This window comes from Hippopotamus amphibius, chromosome 7, assembly GCF_030028045.1.
Source record: "Hippopotamus amphibius kiboko isolate mHipAmp2 chromosome 7, mHipAmp2.hap2, whole genome shotgun sequence".
Lineage (NCBI taxonomy): Eukaryota > Metazoa > Chordata > Mammalia > Artiodactyla > Hippopotamidae > Hippopotamus > Hippopotamus amphibius.
The window spans coordinates 29,194,228-29,215,940 of record NC_080192.1 but is presented as its reverse complement, the minus strand read 5'-3'; the positions used below and the strand labels follow the sequence as shown (position 1 = coordinate 29,215,940).

The window sequence follows — 21,713 nt, the reverse complement described above, 5'->3', positions numbered from 1 at the left end:
TAAATGATTCACTTTGCTGTACAGCAGAAACTAACACAACATTGTAAATCAACTATACTCCAATAAAAATTGACTTAAGAAACAAAACAAAACAAAAAAAACAAAAACACCAAAGAAAAGTTTTAATCAAATCCATGTCCCTTAGCCAAAAACACATCTAAATGATCTATACAACCATATTACTACCATTAATCCTACTTAATTTGTCTTAATTTCACAGTAAAAATATGAAAAATTAGTACATCCAGAAACAGCAGCCACACTTCTTCCTAATTGTCTAACTTGCCACTGATTCCTTCAGAAGAGACCTCTTATTGAGCATGCTGTTCACATCTGTTCAGAACAGTCACAAACCATTTGCTGCTGTTAGGCGTTGTGTTTGAATTAATAAAACCTAATGTATTTTGGGTTTTGATATTTTAATATTTTTTCATCTCTGTGCTTCATCTGCACTAAGTTTCCAATGAGGAACTCAATGAAAATGCAACATATGTGTGATGAAAATCATGCTATGAAAGAATTTGTTACTCAGACTTGATTCCTATGTTTATGAACGAGTGAAAGGATCAATAAATGAATAAGTGAATTTGTAAATGACAGAGGGTTCGCCAGTCTTTATAATTATCTAATCAATCAGACTGCATGCCTGTGCCAAGCATTACACTTTGGTTATGATCAACTGTTCCTTTTACCCATCCTTAATATTTTCTAAACATCTATAAATACCATTATTTTTTTCTCCCTATTACCATCACCATAATCTAACTTACTTTGTTCTCTTGCCTGAAATACAATAATAGTCTACTTACAGAAGTTGGGATCTCCTCTACTATACGTTCACCCTGCAGTGAGAATAAACTCTTAGAAATACAAAATTGATCATGTCCACCCCTGTTTAAAAGCCTTCACTGGCTTTTTATTGCTCTTGATAACCAACAGAGCCATGGCCTAGCAGAAGCACTGTAACACATTGATTACGAGGAAGGATCCAGACTAGATGAGATTGGATCTAGTCTTGCTGTGAGACCTCAGGCAGGTTACTTTACCTCCCTAAACCTCAGTTTCTCTATTTGTAAAATCCTGATATAAATAGTACAGCTGCACTAGGATGAAAATGTTAATGTACATAAAACACTTAGAATAATGTCTGACACATAAGTGCCATACAAAGGTTTGCTATTATTATTAAATTTAAAATTCTTTAACTCACAGAGTCCTGCTTGGTTTGCCCTTCATGTGTCCCCTTACTGCATCTCCTTCCAGTTCTCTTTTGCTGTACTAGCTATCTTTAGTTTCCTATACTCTCCAGGTTCCTTCTCCTATAGGATATTTGCATGCACTAGTCATTCTGCTTGGAACTCTCTCCACTTCCTACCTTTTTTTCTTTTTTCTTTTTTGCCTTCTTTTTAGCAGCTTTATTGAAAGTATAAGGCTATACAAAGAACTTCACATATTTAATGTGTACAACGTGATGAGTTTGGATATATGCAAACATTTGTGATGCCATCACCACAATCAAGATAATAGAGAGATCCAACACTTCCAAAAATGTTCTTGTAATTAATTGTTTAGCTGCCCCTCGGACCTAGTTCAAGTCTTACTTCCTCAAGGAAACATCTTATGATCTTTGCGCCTTAGGCAAACGTTTGACAGGTGGCTCTCGGAGCTCTGTGTACTTCTGTTGGCACATCCACCATGGATTTTGTGGTAGATTTTTTTTTCTGGATTGTTGCAATTATTCCCTTCCTTAGATCTTTCACAACATGACTTTTCGACTCCTACAATCCAGAAGTAGAGGGTAATTTTTCATCCCTTGAATTTTGAATTTAGACTGGCATTCTGATTTATTTCGGTCAACAGAATGTATTGTTGTGTCAGTTTTGAGGGTAGTTCTCCAGAAATATCGCATGTTTTCATTTGCTCTCTAGGAACCCTGCCCCGTCATCATATGAGCAAGCTGGCTTCAGCCTGTTGAAAGATGAGAGAGCACACGGAGTAGAGTAAAGCCATGTAAGCTGAGATCAACCTAGTGCAGCCAGCCCGAAACCAACCCAACAGCTGGTTGAAGATTTATGCGTGAGCCCAGTGCAAACTAAAAGCATAGCACAGCCCAAATTGCTGAACTATAGAATTGTGAGCTAAATAAATGGTTGTTTTAAGCCAACAAATATAATGATGAAAAAACAATAAGATATATAACATTAACCCTCATGGGGAAATAGATATTAGTCAAATAGTCATATATATATAAAACATAAAAATCTGTACCAATAATTGTGTACATTTAAGAGATTTGTAAACTGAGGATGGAAGGAGGGAGGGCTAAATAAACTGCCTGAGGTCACACAGTTTCTGTGTAGTAAGGCCAGGATTTGAACCTGATTATTATTGCCACAGAACTGCACAACTTCCTTAATATTTACTGATTCTGTACTCAGCCAAAAAAAAAAAAAAATCATGATGAACAATCTAACTTCTGAAATATCTTCATTCTGGGAAAGAAGAGCTCTGGATAGGAAAATGACTTCACATTGCAAATTCATAAATGGACTTTCTTATACATTGTTAAAGCCTCGTATGATTTTTTTCCTTGGTGTCATTTATCAGCCTACCATCAGATGTGACCATGACTGATTATGCTGGTCAGTTGCTGAACCTGAAGGCTGAACACCCTACCAAGGCCACGTTGCCCTGTGGGAGCACTTGGCAGCCAATCAGTCTTTCCCTGAAATTGACAAGTATAAAATATCACATAACACTGATGTAGGTAGAGTGTAAAATTCAAGCAGCATTTATATAATTTTCTCTCACTTTTGTGAGAAATAAGTATTATGTAGAATGGAACTGTAGTCTGGTTAAGCATGATGGCTAAGACAATTACACATACTCACCAAATCATTTCATTTTCCTCCTGGGCATTCGGCCAAAATAAAATTTTCACTTTCTTTGACTCTAGATCGGGTCATGTAGCTAGTTCTGGCCAACTGACAGGGAGAGAAAGTCATGTGCAACATCTGGTGGAAATCAGTGAAGAGTGTGCATACTTTCTTCGGATTCCTTCTCTTCCCTTAATTTGTCAACAGAGGATCCACTGTGACTTTGAAGTCCAAAGGTGAGGATGATGACGTTCTAGCATGAAAGATGTTCGAATCCCTGAATAACTACTTGGGAGACAGTAAACCCCTTGACCTTCATTGGGTAGTCATGTCAGCAAGATATAAATTTTTATTGTGTTAAGCCATTGGGATTTTGAATTGTTTGTTACAGCTGCTGATGTAACATGCCCTAATATAGACCTTTTCAATTTTTGTTTTCTTATGTGTTTCCTAATTAAACTGACGGAACGGTTTTTAATATTTTGGGGGTTGAGCTATCTAGCGCATATCATTGACATTAGAAAAAATAAGTGCACATTTTTTGTCTTTCTATCCTGTCTAATTTCTCTTTTACAAGCTACTTTTTTTCATCTTGGTTATTTGGTGTAGTGCTTACTGAAATATTACATTATTGAATTTTAGTGAATTCACCATTGTTTCAATTTATTTTCACATCAGTATTTTATTAAGTCAAAATTAATAAATCTATATAGGGAATAAATATCTGCAAGTCAAAATCAAAATTAGTTAATAGCTTTTTGTTTAATCAAAATAGCATATAATAATCATAACATTTGATGGTGACTTGCTAAGATATTATATATGTATTGAAGAAAATATGTAAATGCTTTCTTTTCTTTTAATCTATCCTAATATGTGGTTATTCTTCATAGATAACTCTAAATGGTAATGCTTCTTTGTATTCAATGCAGTGTTTAAGTGAAAAATTTAATGCAAAGGAAACAAAAGCTGATGATTTAAAGGTTCCACTTAATCATACCCTCTCTAGTCTGTGTCTCTTCTGGGACCTCAGCATTTTTTTCTTTGTTCACATGTTTATTTTCTCATTTCCTTTTCTTGTTGCCAGCAAATGGCCATATTTCATTTTTATTTGCCAGAAAGATGTTTTTTACTTCAGCTTTATCCCAGTTTATTCAGGCCTTCGTTCACCATCATCCCCTTAGGCTCCAGAAACTTAACAGGTTTCCGATATCTTAGTTCTCACAGAATGTATCACCTAGGTCTAATTGAATGTCTCCAAATAATATTGGTAGGGAACTTTGGCAAAGGCTGTAGAAACATTATCTAATAGCAAAGTCAGTTCATATTCCCTTTTGCCTTACTGCCCTTGTTCCCCAAGTAAGGATGCCAGAAGGACAATTTAATGTAGGCTGAAATCAGTAATCTCATGAGGATGGGGGTGGGGGGGGGAGTCAATCACAGTAATTGAAAACAAAGAAGTTGGACTGAAGACCAAGATATTTGGAACCTTTCAAACGCTAGCTCTTTATTTTATGATGGAGTAATTTAGTATTTTTTTAAGTTTCAATCTTTCCCATCCTAACACAAAGCAAATTGTTCCTTGTAACACAGACTTTATTGAGGCACAAAGTATAACAGGCTGTGCCTTTTCATATATAGGACGTGTCTGCATACAACTGCTTTTCATCATGCTGATGATGATGATGGTGTTTATATTATCAGAGGTAGTTATAGACATTTTGAATAGGAAAATATAAAATATGTGCATTTCAGAGGATGTCCCAGGGAGGAGCAGCTAATAGCCAATTGCCTTCAAAATAGAGAGTTATTTCATTAAATTTTTTTCTATTGTGCAGGATCACTGGTAAAGCCTTGAAAAATTTTACACATTTAGAAACCTGACTTTATCTCTCAGGGGCAGAATTACTTTAAACAAATTCAAAAGACTATACTAAACCAGAATGCTAATCTGAACCCTGTTATTGCCACCAATATGTTCTCTATAGTCTCTGTAGCCTCACTTGGAGGCCTCATTGTAATCAAAAGTTTGTGAAACCAGAACAGAGGACCCTGGGTATATCAGCTCTATAATAGCATAAGGTAAAGGAAGGGTTGTCTTTCAAGCGTTCAGAATCCTTAAATGTGTTGACTTGTCACTAAGTTTCTGCAGTCATTAACATGATAGAAATCATCCTGCCAATAGGAGAAGCCTGCTGAATAGCAGTTAATTGGCTTTGGCAATATTTGACTCTATGATCTTCCTTTTAAATCTCAGTACCAAAATGTATGGATCCCCTTCAGTTTCCTTTCTTCATATATTATACATTTAATATAGCTATAGTGAAGGATTTTTATCTTAAATGTTCTGTATTTGATTTCTTTCATGTTTATGTCTTTGGTCAGAGTTTTGATATCATAACTCCAGAGAAAACACACTTAAAAAAAAGAGTTGATCTGTCCTCAGTATCTTTTAGATATATTTTATTTGGTTTTCTCCTTATATGCATTAAGAAATGGAGTGTTTAATATATTTGCAAATATACCATTTACCTCCTTAAAGCCCACATTGAATGTTAGCAAAGATATTGACATGCTGTCACTGTGATTATCCTTGGAGGCCCACCTATCTGCATCTCATATGGAGTACACGGATATCACAAGCCAATAATTGTACGACCTGATGGATGACAACATTACCAAGCAGTAATTCTTGAATTATTTCATTGTGTGTGTGTGTGTGTACCTTAACAGTGTAAGCCTGTCTATTCCTAGCAAACTCGAGACAAGGTTTACCATAACTTGGCATAGGAGTGTTAGAATGAGACATTTGTGGAATTAGGGAGGATCTGATGAAAATTTGGCATTTAAAAAAAAAGGCTAGGCAGGACAATAAGAGGTCAGGTCCAGTCTGGGGTTAGAAATTAGTATGGTGGGAGAACATGTCCAGGATAGGATTACCTAACTCAGAAATGTGAAGGTTTCCAAAAAATTTTTGAACATTGTTACTTTTGGCAGATTTATAACTTACTGATTTTTTAACATCTCTATGGAAGATGCCACAAGACAAAATCTGGAGGACTCTATCAGAAAAACAAAAGTCTGGACCAGAAAGAAAAGAGAAAAAGATTCTCATTTAGCACACAGTACCAAAGAAGTAAAGGGACCAAATTAAAAAGCATATTAAACTGGTTAAAAAAATAGTAACTGACACACTAAAAGAATAGCTGAGGGACATCAAGTACCTATCTGTGTTCTACCCCCAGAGATTCTGGTTTTAACAGTCTAGGGTGTGGTCTAGGTATTAGAATGTTTTAAAACTCTAGAGGTGATTCAAATATATAGACAAGGTCGAGAACCACTACACTAAAAGGGAAATTAATTCCACAGAATAAGATGTGGGAGACAGAAATGCTAATTAAGTCCTGGAACTTTGTAATGTTGAGTTAAGTGTTGACGAGAATATGGTAGAAGGATTGTTTTTGACTAGCCTCCCAAGGGCCATAGGGATCAGAAACATCAACAGCAGTTTCAGTTCAGGAATGGTTGATTCTCCAGCTGAAATACAAAACAAAACAAAACAGAACAAAACAGAACACAACACATGGGGAAGAGGTGGAAACTCTCTCGGAGGAGGATTGCTTGAATTCCACAGCCTGAAGCAAGAGTAAAGACATCTGGGGCACATCGCTTCCATTGGCAGGCGGACTCTTAACCACTGCGCCACCTAGGAAGCCCAACACATAGCTTCCAGACTAGAAAAACCCCTGACTGAAAATCCTTGCTTACAACAGTGTCACTTGACAGAACACAAACTCAGTGCAACACCAGGTACCAGAAAACCAGGGCTTTGCAGGAAAATGGGAATTCAAAGGCTTTGAGTATGCAGAAAGAAAGAGATGCTTAAGACGGACCTGGTGATTGAGCTTGCCGTCAATCACCTGTGCTAGAAAACAGGATGTAAAAATCTGTGCTAAGAAATGGGAATATCTCCAATGATACTCTGAGAGAAGAGACATTATGTTTGAGGATGTTTTCTAGTTCAATGCTGCTCATACCATAGGTGCATCAGAATGACCTGGAGGGTTTGTTAAATCACTGATCACTGGGCTCCTCTCTAGAATTTCTGATTCTTTAGATCTGGAGTGGGATGTGAGAATTAGCGTTCCTGACCAGCTCCCAGGAGATGCTGATGCTTTGAGAACAGCTGCTCTAATAATGGTAAAACAGGGCCATAATTTAACTCATGGTGAGAGACTTCTCCCAATTGTACTTGAGCTCAAACTTTGCAGACTAGAGGCAAAGAACATAAGCTGACCAACAACATCTGGATGAGGTTAAACCAAATTTCTTCCATCTTCCAACTTCTCAGGTACCATCAACTCTCTTCTTGGTCTCTGGCAACAGTATGTACTAGTTTGGGGGATATACTTTTGCCTAGAATAACTATTTTAGGGACTCAGGGTTAACTTGTTTTTTAACATTTGATGCGGGTTAGGGTCCATAATGTGATAATATTGTATGTGCGAGTAATGCTTCACTCTCTTTAAATATCAAGGTCATGGGATACTTGGCAATGAACGAATAGCAATTTATTTATATATAGCCTCTGAAGAGCTATATCTGTATCTAGTAGAGTCCACTTAGGTTGTGGTTACTGAAAGAAGCCAGCTTGACCCAAGCGAAAAGAATTCATCTATCTGGGATAAAGCAAAAGAAATTGAAAAAGGGGATTCTGGACTGCATATTCTTTGGACTTTTAAATCACAAGACATGTAATTCTGACTTTGTAATATCTTTGGATTTAAACAAGTTTAGACTTTAATATGCAAGAGACATTAATGTGCAATTTTTAATTTTTCCTCAAAAACTTTATAGAGGTAGGAGAGCTGTATGCTCATCTATGTCTTCTGTGTTTCTGAAATTGTCTTATTGGAGTGTATTTACTTAGCATTTCATTTCATTACAGAAACTCTCATAAACTCTGTTATTAGATAATGTGGCTTGATATAATTTGAGGCAGAACATGGAACTGAGAGTGAAATTTCAATCTTAGGTACAGAGAGGCCTTTGAGATCATTTCACTGATGTTCTTGGATCCACTTCAGAGTTTTCTGGGATCAAAATCTACAGACTTCCAGAGGACATCTAAGAGTGCTGGTTGGCATGAGGGCAGGCCTCAAGAAGGTAGGAGTGACTGTCCTAAGAAATGGGCTGCTTTTCTCTCTTGACATGGAGAGCTATATTGAACTTCACGGCTAAGGCTGATGGCTTGAGAGGCCACTTTGTTGGGGATTGGGTACATCCTCTGTGGGCCCTTTACTCACTCCTCTTACAGGAGGAAGAAAGACCAGGGTAGTTGGTGAGTGGGAGGAGGAGCTCTGTCTGAGTGGTTCATCTTCTTTTTTAGGGAAAGTTGCCTGTCTGAAGGGAGCACAGGTTCTGGTTCGCTCCTCCGTGCATGCACTAAGGTTTACTGTTTTCTGAGGCCTCTGCTTGACCGGCATTGCCTGTGACTGATAACCTAGTCTATTTCTGAAGTTTTGTATTAAGAAGCCCATAGTTGCTTCACACCTAAGTCATATATTACAACCTAGCCTCTATCAGTAATAAAGGGGATGTTTTGAACTCTATTTGCCTGAGTCCCATTTCTGTCTCTCAGTTGATTCTAAATAGGTAGGCATAGCAGGAGCATGTATGAGGTTTCTTAAAACCTAACACTATTGCCCAGAAAACTTCAACATTATATGCATCTATATGCATCATAATACAAAATAGTATGTATTTTCAATAATGTACTTGGCCCCTGGCTTCATATTATTTTCTCAACTATTAATTTTTCCTTGCCGCACTCCTTAATTTATATTTTTATACCATGATGTAATATAACACATAAGTAATGATATATGCTATAAGATGTGATATTGTAGAGAATATAATACAATATACTCTATATCATATATATTATAAACTATTTTATGAGATATTGTATATAATTTATATTTAATCTAATTTTATCTATATTTATATGTATTATATATTTATATATGTATTTCTGTATTCATTATAGCATTTATTCATGTAAGTAGACTTACATACTGTTCCAAAAAGGTGGTAGACAAACATATGAGTAAAATAATTTATATCTCACATTTTTCCGTCCGGTCTATGACTGATGACAGATTTGGAGACCTAACTTCTCAGCATATGTATATATTTTGTGACTAAACTCATGGAAACCTTATGTCCCAGTAGATTCCCTACGGATCGTATTTATACTTATTTTTTCCTTTATTTTGTTGAAACTGTGTGTTGATAAGATGACTAGACTGAGGGATACTGAGGGACAGGGAGAGACTTGGTCTGGTTTACCTGCGTCTATTCCTGGCTCTCAGCAAGAGATTGGTAAGTGGATGTAAAGTGAACCCCTGCCCAGTAGAGTTAGTCTTCATTACAGCACAAATCCCATCCCTTCCATGAAGGCTTCTCTGGTCACCAGTACATAAGCGTCCGTGGCTGTTGATTAAATGACTGATTCCATGGTAAAGGTAACCTTTATTGAACATTTGTTATGTGCCAGACTCTGTGTTAAACCATTAAGTTTTGGAATTTAATTCTCTTGAGGTATCTTATAAATAAGAAGCTGAGGCTCATAGGGGTTGTATGACTGTCCACGGCCACACTGTTGCTGTGACAGACTTGGGACTCACACACGAGGAGACTGTCACTCAACACTGTGAAAAACTGCCTCTCAAGGATGAATCAGGTGTACACACGAGCAACACCCACAGCTAGTGGTGTCTCCCACCATTTTGTGTCTTGTGGGTGGTAATGATTTAAGTGCCCAGGCAAAGCCAGACTGAGAAGCAAATGCCCTCTTCTGTTGATTTGCTTAGTTTAGGGTGCCCACTCTGCCAGTCTATACCTAACCAATAAGCGCAGCTCCTCAGCACATAACATTTAAAGTGCAGGCCCATCTCCCTTTTTCATTAAAGCCTGCGAAATCCAGAGTGTTATTTGGATTTTTCCTCTAGCGCCAAGTAAGATTTTTGTAAAATAAAACAGAATTTTCAATTTATCTTTCTCCCAAAGTATCCCACCAATCGATACTCAGTCTTGAAAGCGTTCTTTGTTGTCACCAGGATATCGAAAATTGGTTTCCAAACATGTTAAAAGGCCCTGGGCCATTCAGCCTGAGTTGCTAAGGAATATTCTTGTAGGCTCCACATGCTGGCCTGTAGGTATGCTAAGTGCGATGCAATTCTGCCCTAAGCATAAGTCTGGGGCTCAAATTGATTTAAGTGATTCATATTAATTATCTAAAAGAATGTGACCATGAACACTGGCAATGAAAGCTGTATCTTATTTTCTACTTTATCTTGAAAATGAATGAGGAAAGAAATGTGTTTGGCAAAGATCGCTCAGTCTGCATATTTTTGACAAAGCTGCTTTCAGTTCAGAAGGATCACCTTTCCTTCTCTCCTTTAAATGCTTTGACAGCTAAGAGAGATCCTTAGATAGTGTGTTAATTGCAATCACTTGAAATTTTGTTTTCTGATTCCTAATAATCAAATTACTTAATTTCAGAGAAAATAAACGTCAGTATTGGTTACAGCTGAAAGAAGTAAAGATGAAAGAGAAGGAGCAGAACAATAATGGAGGTTTTAATGCCAGGGTCTCTCTAGTTTGGCATTAAAAGAATCTGATTTAAATTTTACTCTGAAATTTACTAGTTGAATAACCTTGGGCAATATTCTGATCCTCAGTTGTTCTTAATAACAATAGTAATAATAATATCTTATTTCAAGGGACAGTTATGATAATTAACTACTTGTGGTCTCATAAATAATGTATAATACAGATACAAACACAAACAAATCACTGGCAAATACTATCAGCGATTTTTTTTTCCTGTGAGCCTGCATGATTGTACATTTTATTGCCACATTTTTTTAAGGTTTTAAAATAGCTTAAAATAAGAATCAAATGGTTTAATGCTGCTTTTGAAATAAGCATATGGAAAGTCAATCAGACAACTGTATTAAAAGATCACCAGCAAAATTCTTTCCTCTCATCCTCCAGAGCATCTTTGGTGAAAAGGGAGGATAAAGAGAAAGATTAGCTTTTATTTTTTACCATATCCTGAAAAGAATATTTACTTCAGGCTGACTGACACTTTAACAAGTTACTTCTTCCAATAAGAGGTATTTTTTTTTTATTTTTTAGAAAACCACATATGACATTTTATTATTTTTGTCCTCAATAATAGTAAGTACACAAAGGAAAAAAAAAACTAGTGGGTATAGACTTAAGTGTTGCTACTTCAAAGAGATGAAATCACTGACTTTACCTTTCTACCTGTGTAAGAGGGCGAGTCTAAAATTATCCACACTCCCGTTATATTAAAACTTCTGTATATTCTATAGCCAGAGTACAGATAATAAATAAGAGGTATTTTATATGCCAATCATATGTTTGAAACTTTAAAACATATTGTATAAATTGGCCAAAGTGAGACGTAATTCCAAATGTAAAGATAAAAGTACTGTATGCCTTTTTCACCAGGGGAAATAAATTATAGAAATATTTCTAATTTAATTACTTTCTGTTCAGAAAATATAAAGATGAGTTTTGAGACAAACTATCCTCTAGCATTAACAGATTTCTGTACCAATTTATTTTACTTAGGTAACCTAATTTTAAGATCCTCCTTATATATCATTATCTAAAGTGGATGCTGATTTCTATAAGTAGTCCCAAATTAGTTTGATTCTATTTAAGCAGTTTCAGGTGTTACAGACCATCAACATATATTCTAAATTTTTTTTTGCATAACACCCTGTTATGACAAGAGAAAAAAAATCATTGTTAATTGATACAGCTGCCTTCACTGCGTTGTCTCCCATTCCTATAACTTCACTAAATTTAATTTTCATTCCTTTGATGAAGCTTATAGCTTCTTCATCTATAAATGCTATTTTTGAAGTGGAATGTATTTATTTCAATAGCAGTTTTCTTGATAGGGATAATTTTAAACAATCTAGCCACTTGTTCTTCCTGTGAAAGAGAAAGATTGGCCTTAATTTTAAGATTAATGGAGAGTAATAGCAAGAAAAGCATTCCTCATTCAAGAAATTTCTTATTGGCCAATTATTACTGATTTTTTAATAGTTGTTAATGTTATTTACTTATGAATGCATACCTTATCTCATTCCAGAAAGTATATAAGGCAGTTTTTAAAGCACGTATGGTAATAGTTCAAAAAAATCTCCATGAGGAGATCAGGATGACAGGAAAATAAAGGTATGGGAAATAATACGAAACCAGGGAAGAATGAGGCAAAAATTAAGATCCAGTTTTCTGAGAAAAATGACAAGCGCACTTAGTTATAAGATGTATGGCCCAGAAAATACACAAATTTCTTAAAAATTACAACCTGTTCTGACACTGAGGCCTGAGAGAAATTTTTCTGCCACATCCTCATGAAAGAGCATTGTGTGGTGTTATAAATGCCCCCCCTCCTCCACCACATCCTACAGCAAATACAATCAAGGGCTTCATGGGACCACGTAGTATTACATTTCTGGCATTTACTGAAGGTGAAGGAACAGTGCAGGCTCAATTAAGTAGAAGCAATTATGTATGACTAAATAATGTGATAGAGATGAGGAGAAGTCTAAGGATCTGGATGGAGCCAAGGAAAATTTCCTGGAGCAATGGAAGTTCATATCTTTCAGCAGAACCTCCATAAATATTAATATAGCCACTGAGTACTTTTCTGGGCAAAATAAATGACTCGTGGTCAGGTCCAATGTTTGTTTAGACCTAAGAGAAATGGACAATCAATAACCCAAAAACTATATCATGAAAATGGAAACACCAAATACCTGCCTTGGTCAAAAACATACTCTCAACTTAAGCCACTCAAAGAATACAAAATTTTGAACTATTTAGTTTTTTTTTGTGAACCCTTTAAGGAAATGTTTCCCTGGATCCTAGACTCCCATGTATATATATATTCCGGTTATTGCTCATAACTTAGATATATGTTTGCACATACCTATTCACAGTTATTCTTTGAAGTAGTTGTCTTAAGCCATTTCTTCTTAGAGTAATTAGATAACTGTCAGTTGTCTATAAAGGTTACTTCTAGTTCACATTATGCACCCATAGAAGAATATTTTTCTTTCTAAGAGTGCAGTATAGAATGCATCTGGCATTCAGTTCAACCAAAGCCTGTTCAAGTTAAAAGGACAATTAGAAAGTGGTAAAAAATGGAGGGAGGAAAAAACCATCTTGTATTAGTCTGTTGGAAATTCTTTTCTGATGTGAGAATATCACTATGATTATATATTATGAATAACTGTAATCTTAGTCAAGTTCCCTAACTGCTCTTTGTCTCAATATCCTCATCTATTCAATGGGAAGAATAATGGTACTCCATCATTTTGTTGGGAGGAATAAATGAGATAGTACATGTGATATTCCTGGAACAGTACTGACACATAATAAGCGCTCAAGGTTAGCTATTATTCACCAGGAAGCAAAACATCTGCGTTTTGGTCTTACGGCTTATAACCAGTTCCTATTCATCTCATTAAAGTAAAATGAAAGCTCAATAAAAACTGCAACAACTCTATGCTATACCAGCAAATTTATCCACTGGATATGTAGAACATTATGATGGAATTGCTGGGCCAAACTCTTTTTCTAACATAGTATCCAGTGGACCCTGGATATTCTAGATCAACAGAAATCACGTAAGTCATCAGTCTGAAATACTATTGTTGCATATCATCTTCAAAAACAGAAATATTTGCAATTACCTTTTTCCATGATTATCTATCATTTACCATGAACTTTTTCATCAACTGTACCCTATAGGGTTGTGTTATCAGTGTTCACTAAAAAAGTGTCACATAAGATCAAGAACATGTGGAACCACTGCCTTTAATTTATGAAGATGAGGTAAATAAGTTTATTTGATCTTCCAGAATCTGAACTTCCAAGGCTGATTTCAAGAAATTCCTGCTATGTTAACCAAATTCTAGAATCCATTCACATGACTGGAAGTATTGGTTTTATTTCTTTTTCCCATAGGGAATTATATGCTAGTTGTTTGCAAAGAAATTTATGGTAATAAGTTGTTAAGATCTGAGCTAAAGTTCTGAATTTTGTTCCTCATGTCATCTTATTTACTTTATCATGCTGGTTTTCTTTGTTTTTGGATTTTTTTCTGGTAGGTGGTGGATAAGTTGGTTGATTGATTTTTTGCTACTGGACCAACTTCGTAAATATCTTTAAAAAATTGTGTATAGTTTATGTTTTCAAATGTGTTATAGTTTCATTATAGCACATGTATATCTATATCCATATCCATATCTATATCTATCATCTACTTAAAACCAGTTTTCTGATGATGACTTCACCTCAAAGGACTGTTAACTCAGGGCTGACTTGCATATTTCAATCACCTGCAAAGAGTTATCAGTGGTTCTCTGGAACCCTCAGGTGTTAAGGTTTCTGAGCCTGGCTAGGCCAGTATGAAAATTAGAAATGTTTACATGAAGTAAGGGCTAGGGTGTGTAAGGATACAATGCCACATATTCAGTACCTTACAGGAAGGTTGCTATTCCAGAATAAGCAAATACTGAGGAAAGGTTGTATAGTAAATCATCTTTATTTAGGTGTGTGTGTATATATATATATATATATATATATAATCATATATGTATATACATATAATCATAATTTTCCTTGATGGCAGGGAGAACTTCCGACTCTCATGAGAATGTCTATGGCCTCCTGGGCAACAAAAGGATCTTGACAGCAAGGAAGAGCTTAAAAGCAGTCTGCAGATAACGTGCACTTCCTTCACAATTTTGCCTAGGGCAGGCTTGGTCTCAAATATTGGTCCCTCTATGATACATTTGGTCTTCTGAAGTGAATAAAAAATGCCTGAAATCCAAATTCCCCAGCCCTACTTAAAATAAGAATTTACTATGGTAATCACCAATCCTATGCAATATTTTTTGGAAGAATGACAAATAAGTTCAAATTAAAATATTTACTTTGATAGATAACTGCAGATATGCACTGAGGTTTTTTTTTTTTTTTAATATATATTCAAGATGGAAAAAGGAGCAGGGCAGATGAGTTAAGCAATGAAAAGCTTTCTTCTTGTACTCTACATTGATGCATTAGATTAGAGACTCAGAGATCACATATAGCAAGATGGGTGTTAATGACTATAAATTCTCAACAGAAAATCCCCTTCACATAATAGAAGCCACACAGTGAAATAAATCAAACAGTGAATATTAATAAAGACTTAAAAACAGAGTCATAACAAAATGTTCAGAAGAAAAGTGGCCTGCTGTCAAGTCTGCAACTACTAAAAAGAGGGGAAGAGAGAGAAAGAGAGACAGAGAAAGACAGAGGGCAAAAGAGAGAAAGGAAAAGAATGGGGGGGGGACATGAAAATTATCATACTGTGAAAATCTAATTCTTGTATTTTATAAGGGAACATAAACAAGAATGAGAATGTTTACTATCTTAATAAAGATGTCTCTAAGTCCCATACGATTTAAATACATGCTTTTGTCTAAATGTTTCATTTTCCTAGTTATCAAAAGTAGTTATTCTAAGATTTATGCTTGAATGACTGCCCCAAATAAGTTCTGATCCTGTAAAGGTGATATCATTTCCCTTTTGGTTTTATTTGTACTTAATTAGTTTTTGTCAATGTTGTACATTCATATACTCCACCATTTCAAGGTCTGCTTGTTTTCTGATTCAGAAAAATTAGTCTGTATCCTTTGTTATGTAAAAAGCCTACCATTTAATTAGGAACATGTCATATCAGATTTAGGTCATGGTCTATGACCTTGCTAATGCCTACATTACTGCTGAGGGTAATCAGTCATTTAGGAAAGCTTATTTGCACTTGGAATACAGTAACGTTTCAAATCATTGTCCTTTTTTTTTGAATTGTTTGTTTTCTTCTATTACATTTTAACCTCATTTTTTAATCTCACATTGTAATCTCACTTTAATCTTTTTTCTTTACTTCAAACTTCCCAAACATACCTCAGCTTGACCCACTGGTATGTTTTCATAGTTGTATAGATTTTCCAGGTCTTCTAAGGTGGCATCGTAGGTTTCTGAGTCATAGTTGATGGATTCTAGAGTTGGGGCAGTCACAGCAGCATCCAAGATGACAAGTCCAAGAACGAGTCTTGCTAACATTTTCATTTTTCAGACTTTCCTAATCATAAAATATTAAAACACATAAATATTTAATTGATAATAACTAATGAATAGTTTTCATTAAATAGGAGAGAGAAATCACTGTCAGTACTGAAAAAACTCAAGCTGGTAGCTTTCTTTCCATGGATAATTTATAAACACAGCACATGAAATTGTGTGGCTTCTGAGGACTATTGATGCCAGATGTTCAAATTAATTCACAAACCTATCCACAATTTTACAGTAGATATTGTAATTATGGTGAAATTGATTTTATTTTATAGAGAAACGGGGAAAATGGGATGCAGAAAGATTGTGATATACTTATTCACAAAAGCTTTCACATTATCTAAGAGGTATACAACTTACTAAGCATTAAGATTCTTTCATCAACTCTGGGATGTAGGGATGACAGTGATGGTGATGGTGACGGTGAAGGCGATGGTGATGGTGATGGTGATAATCCCTATAACTGTCACACCATTTTGCAAATGAGGAAACCAAGACAGAGTTGGCTAGTAATACAACTGAGACTGTTTCTTGTACATTTAAGCCTAGGGCTGTTTCCAGACAAAATAATGAAGATTTTCTTTCCTTTTACTTTTTTGTTGCCTCTGGGTGCCATCAATACACACATAATTTAATATTTACATACATAAAATTAATATTTCATGCAATATTTTCAAAACTTGTTCATAACTAAATGGAGCAGGCAAGAAAATTATTGTTTTCCTTTAGTCCTTAGTGTTTTATTTCAATTCTTAATGGCTATCTGAAGTTTAAACTCAGAATCAATAGGAATACACGTCTAAAAGTCAACATTTAGCAAGATTTCCTTAGAGGAGGATTTGCACACACATGAGATTAAAGCAACCTTTTTTTCTGTAATTCTTTAATAAACACAATTCTTGGTTTCCATGATCACATCATGCTTTTGAGGGATTCAGTCAAGATCTTATAATTTTAATTATTTTAATTCTGTATGTACTCCTTTAAATAATTTTCGTTTAGAAGAAATCTCTTGTTTAATTTTAAACATTTAAATTAGGCCTCTCGAAAGTGTTACCTAGTGATCATTTACTGAAGAAGCAAAGTATCTGTAAAACTTTTTATCAAGCATGTCTAATTTTAAAGGTTTTGTATTTTGGATATACTTCTTGGGTTTACTTTAAGAACAGTATATAAAAAGGAATTCATGGTAAATACTACTTTTAAATTTGAATGTACTGGAGACAAACTGACCTTCAGTTACTTGAAAGAAAGTCTTTATGAAGCAGGTTTAGGCAGAAGGATATGAAATTCCTCTGAGAATAAGAAGTAGTACAAGGAGCTCCTTTTAATCCCCTCCTATGCTTTCTTCAAATAAATTTTTTATTCACACTGGGTAAACTAAGCCTCTATTTTACTTGCCTTTGCAGAGGTCTTTGCAGGATCTCAGATTTGGAACGGTTCTATGTAATTACCAATAACGCCCTACTTAATAAAACAGTGTGATTTGCAAATCTTTCAGGAACCATTCTCCCATATTCAGGTGGGAAGCATTAACAGTGGGCCACCACTAACCCCAAAACTATATATTTTCCCTGTACAGTTCTGGCAACTTTCATTGTTCAAAAAAATTATGCACTTGCTTATTCTTTTTCTCACTTCATGCTCTATATTTGATTATATATGTCTGCATAATAGAGTTTACTTGTATTTGATACATCCCCTGAAGTCAGCATCAATAAGGCAGTCTGTGAACCTTAGAAATATGAGGAACACATATCCATGTGTAGTTTAAAAAGGCATGTTCCTTCCTTCGAACACTTACCTGAGTATTTAATATAATGTCTTTGTTGAAACTTTGAACTTATAGTCCACTTCACACCATTTAATGACACTTTAATAGCATATACTTATATAAAACTTTAAAAGATATAGCTTAAAAAGACACTGTAAATGGAAAATTGAAATATAATCATTGGTATATTTTAAACACCTGAAATCTTATTTTCTTCTTTTGCATAGTATTTCAATCAATAACAATCAATAGTGCCTGTCGATACTGGCAAAGAAAGTGTTCTGTGTCAGGGCACCTGATTTAAGGAATATATTGGAAACTACTATAATTTTATTGGCATTTGTCATGGCTATTAAGATCAACTATTTTGCTCTATGTTATGCATTCCTAAGCTAATTCAGAATCTTGGATTTTCCAAAAATAATATAAATATAAAAAGAGCAAAATTCAACCCAATCCATTGAATCAAAGTTCACCACAAAATATTAAAGCAAGTTGGATTATTTTTTTAAAGGTTGTTATAGGTGGGAAAAAAGTCTATAACCCAAGAAGAAAGCAAGTGTAAAAACTTACCTTTGGCTCCTACTTGGTGAAATGGCACGCAGTGACTGAGGATGCAGAGCCAGTGGTATTTGCCCCTGTCCAATGGTTGTGAATTCTGGTCTGTGGGAGGTGGAATTTTTAACACTCAATTTTCTGTTTGGAAAAGCTAACCTTGGGAAATGCTTCTCAGTCTCTAAAAACCCCAAATTATTTTATAATCACTCAAATTAAGCAGTAGAATGCAAACTACATAGTACATAAAGCTCCTGAAATTACGTTAAAGGAGTTATAATTGCGAATGTGTCACCTTAAAAATTTTAAATGGAAAAAGTTGGTTTTAACATATCTCATCTATAACCAATTCACCAATTAAGAAAAGACATTAATCTATACAATGATACTATAGGTAGATGTTTCAGAAATGATCTAATAAGAAATAATTTTCCCAAACTTTGCATACCTTGAATTGTTTTCTTCAATTTTCACTAATGTTAACTGAAATTTTGTAAATGTTGCAAAAACCTTACCTGTATAATGCTGGGTAAGCAAAAAAAAATTATTTCGATTGCTTGGAATGCTTTGAGAGCAAACAATGAACCTCTTGCATGAATATTTACAAAAAATTATGCCCAGAAGTAATGCATAAATACAATCTGAGTGTTTCGAAAAGACGGCCCCTTTTCTTTTCTTTTATCTATCAGAGCCAAACAAATCAAGTTACATTAAAAAAAATTCCCCCCAGAGTACAAGATTTGCTTTATGGTTTAGGTACCTGACATGATTTGTGAAACTGAGTTTTATTACAGGTATAGAGAGAAAGTATATTTGTATTAAATTTCTGTTCTTCACTTCCACTCACACTGCAAAAGTTCTAGAGAAAGAAAAAACTTGCATCTTATATTCTAGTATGTGTTATGTAAATCTAGGAGTCTGGCTCTCACCTGTGCACCAGGAATCTTTCCTTCATGACCAGAGGTGAATAGCTTTACTGGATTTTGAAAACAGGTTTGGTCCTGGACAGACTGATGGAGGAGATGGTCTGTCTTCAGAACTCTCTTCGCCTTTCTGCTTCCCTCCCATCTTTCCTCCCTGAAGCTGCTTTGCCCATCGGTTCAGGGCACTCTCAGTCATTACTCCCATCGTCTATACCTGCTTCCAAATGATTTGTTCATAGTGTGAATTATTTTTCTTGGGACCAGCTTTACTTGTAATGGAAACAGTGATACAAGGTGAAGTATGAAATCTACCAAGACCTCTCAAACAGGAGAGAGGCCATGTTGGAGGCAGCGATTTCCACCTGGCATGCCTGCAGTCTCACCACATCATATAGAGGCTGCTTGCAGAAGCATTTCTGGAAAGAGGCCTGAATCTGAATTCCTGCACTGGCTCTGTTCAGCAGCCATGTCCCAAGCTTTGTGTTAGATGATTTTATATATTGTTAATTTTTTCAACACATTCTCAATCAGATTGATTATCACTCTTTACAGACCTTAAATTATCCATTGTCCCATGTGACACAAACAAAGAGAAAATCAATTGGGTCAAGTTCCCAGATATTGCCGGGCCCATCTAAGGGATATTGGTGAAGGTAAAACGGCAGTGATATCTCTCAGTTCCTTAGATTCGAAAGCTGCTTACCTGTCACTAGTTTTTCAGCTCCTTCAGATGCTTTAGAGTAAAAATAGGTAGATAAAATATCCATGATAATATCTAATATTTCTTTCTCTTCCTGCATTATTTAATCTAGTACTCTGCACACATTGTCAGGTGACTGTGAAGTGGGATCTACCTAGTTCTTTGCTTCTAGAAGGCTCTGGCTGACTTTGTAAGACTATTTCCAGAAATAACATTTGCACACTATCCTTTAGACTATTGGTGTTTAAATGATGTCTTCTATAGGCCTCAGACCACTCTCCACTAATGCAGTTTTTTCATGATGATTTAATAACCAAATTACTTGTCTTATATATAGAATTAATACTATATATAGAATTAGCATTATATTAAGACAATTACTAGGCTTAATATAGAATTGAAAGCAGAAATGATTGTCTTCTTTTCTTCCAGATTCTCTTTCCTTATAAAAATGGTGATTGTCCTACGGAGTGAAGTAAGCCAGACACAGAAAGACAAATATCTATGATATCACCTACATGTGTAATCTAAAAAATAAGGGTACGAGTGATCTTATTTACAAAACAGAAGTAGAGTCACAGATGTAGAAAACAAACATATGGTTACCAGGGCATAGGGGGAGCAAGGATAAATTGGGAGGCTAGGATTGACATATATACACTACTATATATAAAATGGATAACTAATGAGAACCTTCTGTATAGCACAGGGAACTCTACTTAATACTCTGTAATGGCCTATATGGGAAAAGAATCTAAAAAAAAAAAGAGTGGATATATGTGTATGTATAACTGATGCAGTTTGCTGGACACCTGAAACTAATACAACTTTGTAAATCAACTATACTCCAATAAAAATTTTTTTTTAAAAAGACCAAAATGGAAAAAGTTTTAAGTGATTTCTTAAAATATTCTTATTTGGACTGTCTCCAATATTTCAAAATCTGTTTGGAAGTGTGGGAGCTCAAATTTGTAACAACCTCATGAGGATCTAATCTGCACTGAACAGTGAGGAAGGATTAATTACCAGTTCCAGCCTTTTGTATCCTTGGTAAATATCTTCCAGTTTCATGATAACTTTCTTCATAGAGCCTGAACTTGGTTATCAGACACCCTCAGGGGATCAGTTATTATGAGTAGTTGTATTATCTAGTAACTGGCTTTATCCCTTTAAGTCCCCAAACATTTTGCAAATCCTTTTGGCTACAACTCTCTGCAAAATTAAGGAAATACCATCCTGCTTGCTGAGACAGAATTAATTTTAAACAGAAAGGTCTTCCATTAAGGATTGCCTTCTCTATTGTGTAGCAGTAGTGAGCAGAGAGGAGCAGTCACTGAGGACAGTGCATGGCTCTCTGCCCTTGTCGGAAGCCCCCAAAGGCCACATCAGTGAGACCTGCAGGAGGGTACAGATAGCCTGCTCCAGTGATTATAAGCAATAAAACCATTGCCTGAAATGATTAGCTGCCTCCCTATGAAGAATTCCCTTGTCGCCTCAGATACCTAATCAGCAGCAGCAGCCCCAAAACTCCACGTCTTCCAGGACCACCATAAACTCACATACAATGTGCTGCCTATAGTCGCTGATCTCATCCAGTGTCTTTGTCCAGAATCTTTCAAGTCAGATCTGCAGTCCAAAAATTCTCCTTT

At 35.4% G+C, this 21,713-nt stretch overlaps 1 protein-coding gene across 1 annotated transcript in view; it reads right to left on the bottom strand.

Moving 5' to 3' along the window:
- The window catches only part of EPYC (epiphycan), a 36,088-nt gene extending 19,979 nt beyond the window's left edge, over positions 1-16,109 (bottom strand). The window contains exon 1 of the mRNA XM_057741050.1: positions 15,945-16,109. Coding sequence (XP_057597033.1) covers positions 15,945-16,109 — 165 coding nt within the window. The remainder of the gene's footprint in view (positions 1-15,944) is intronic.
- Positions 16,110-21,713: the final 5,604 nt, after the last annotated feature.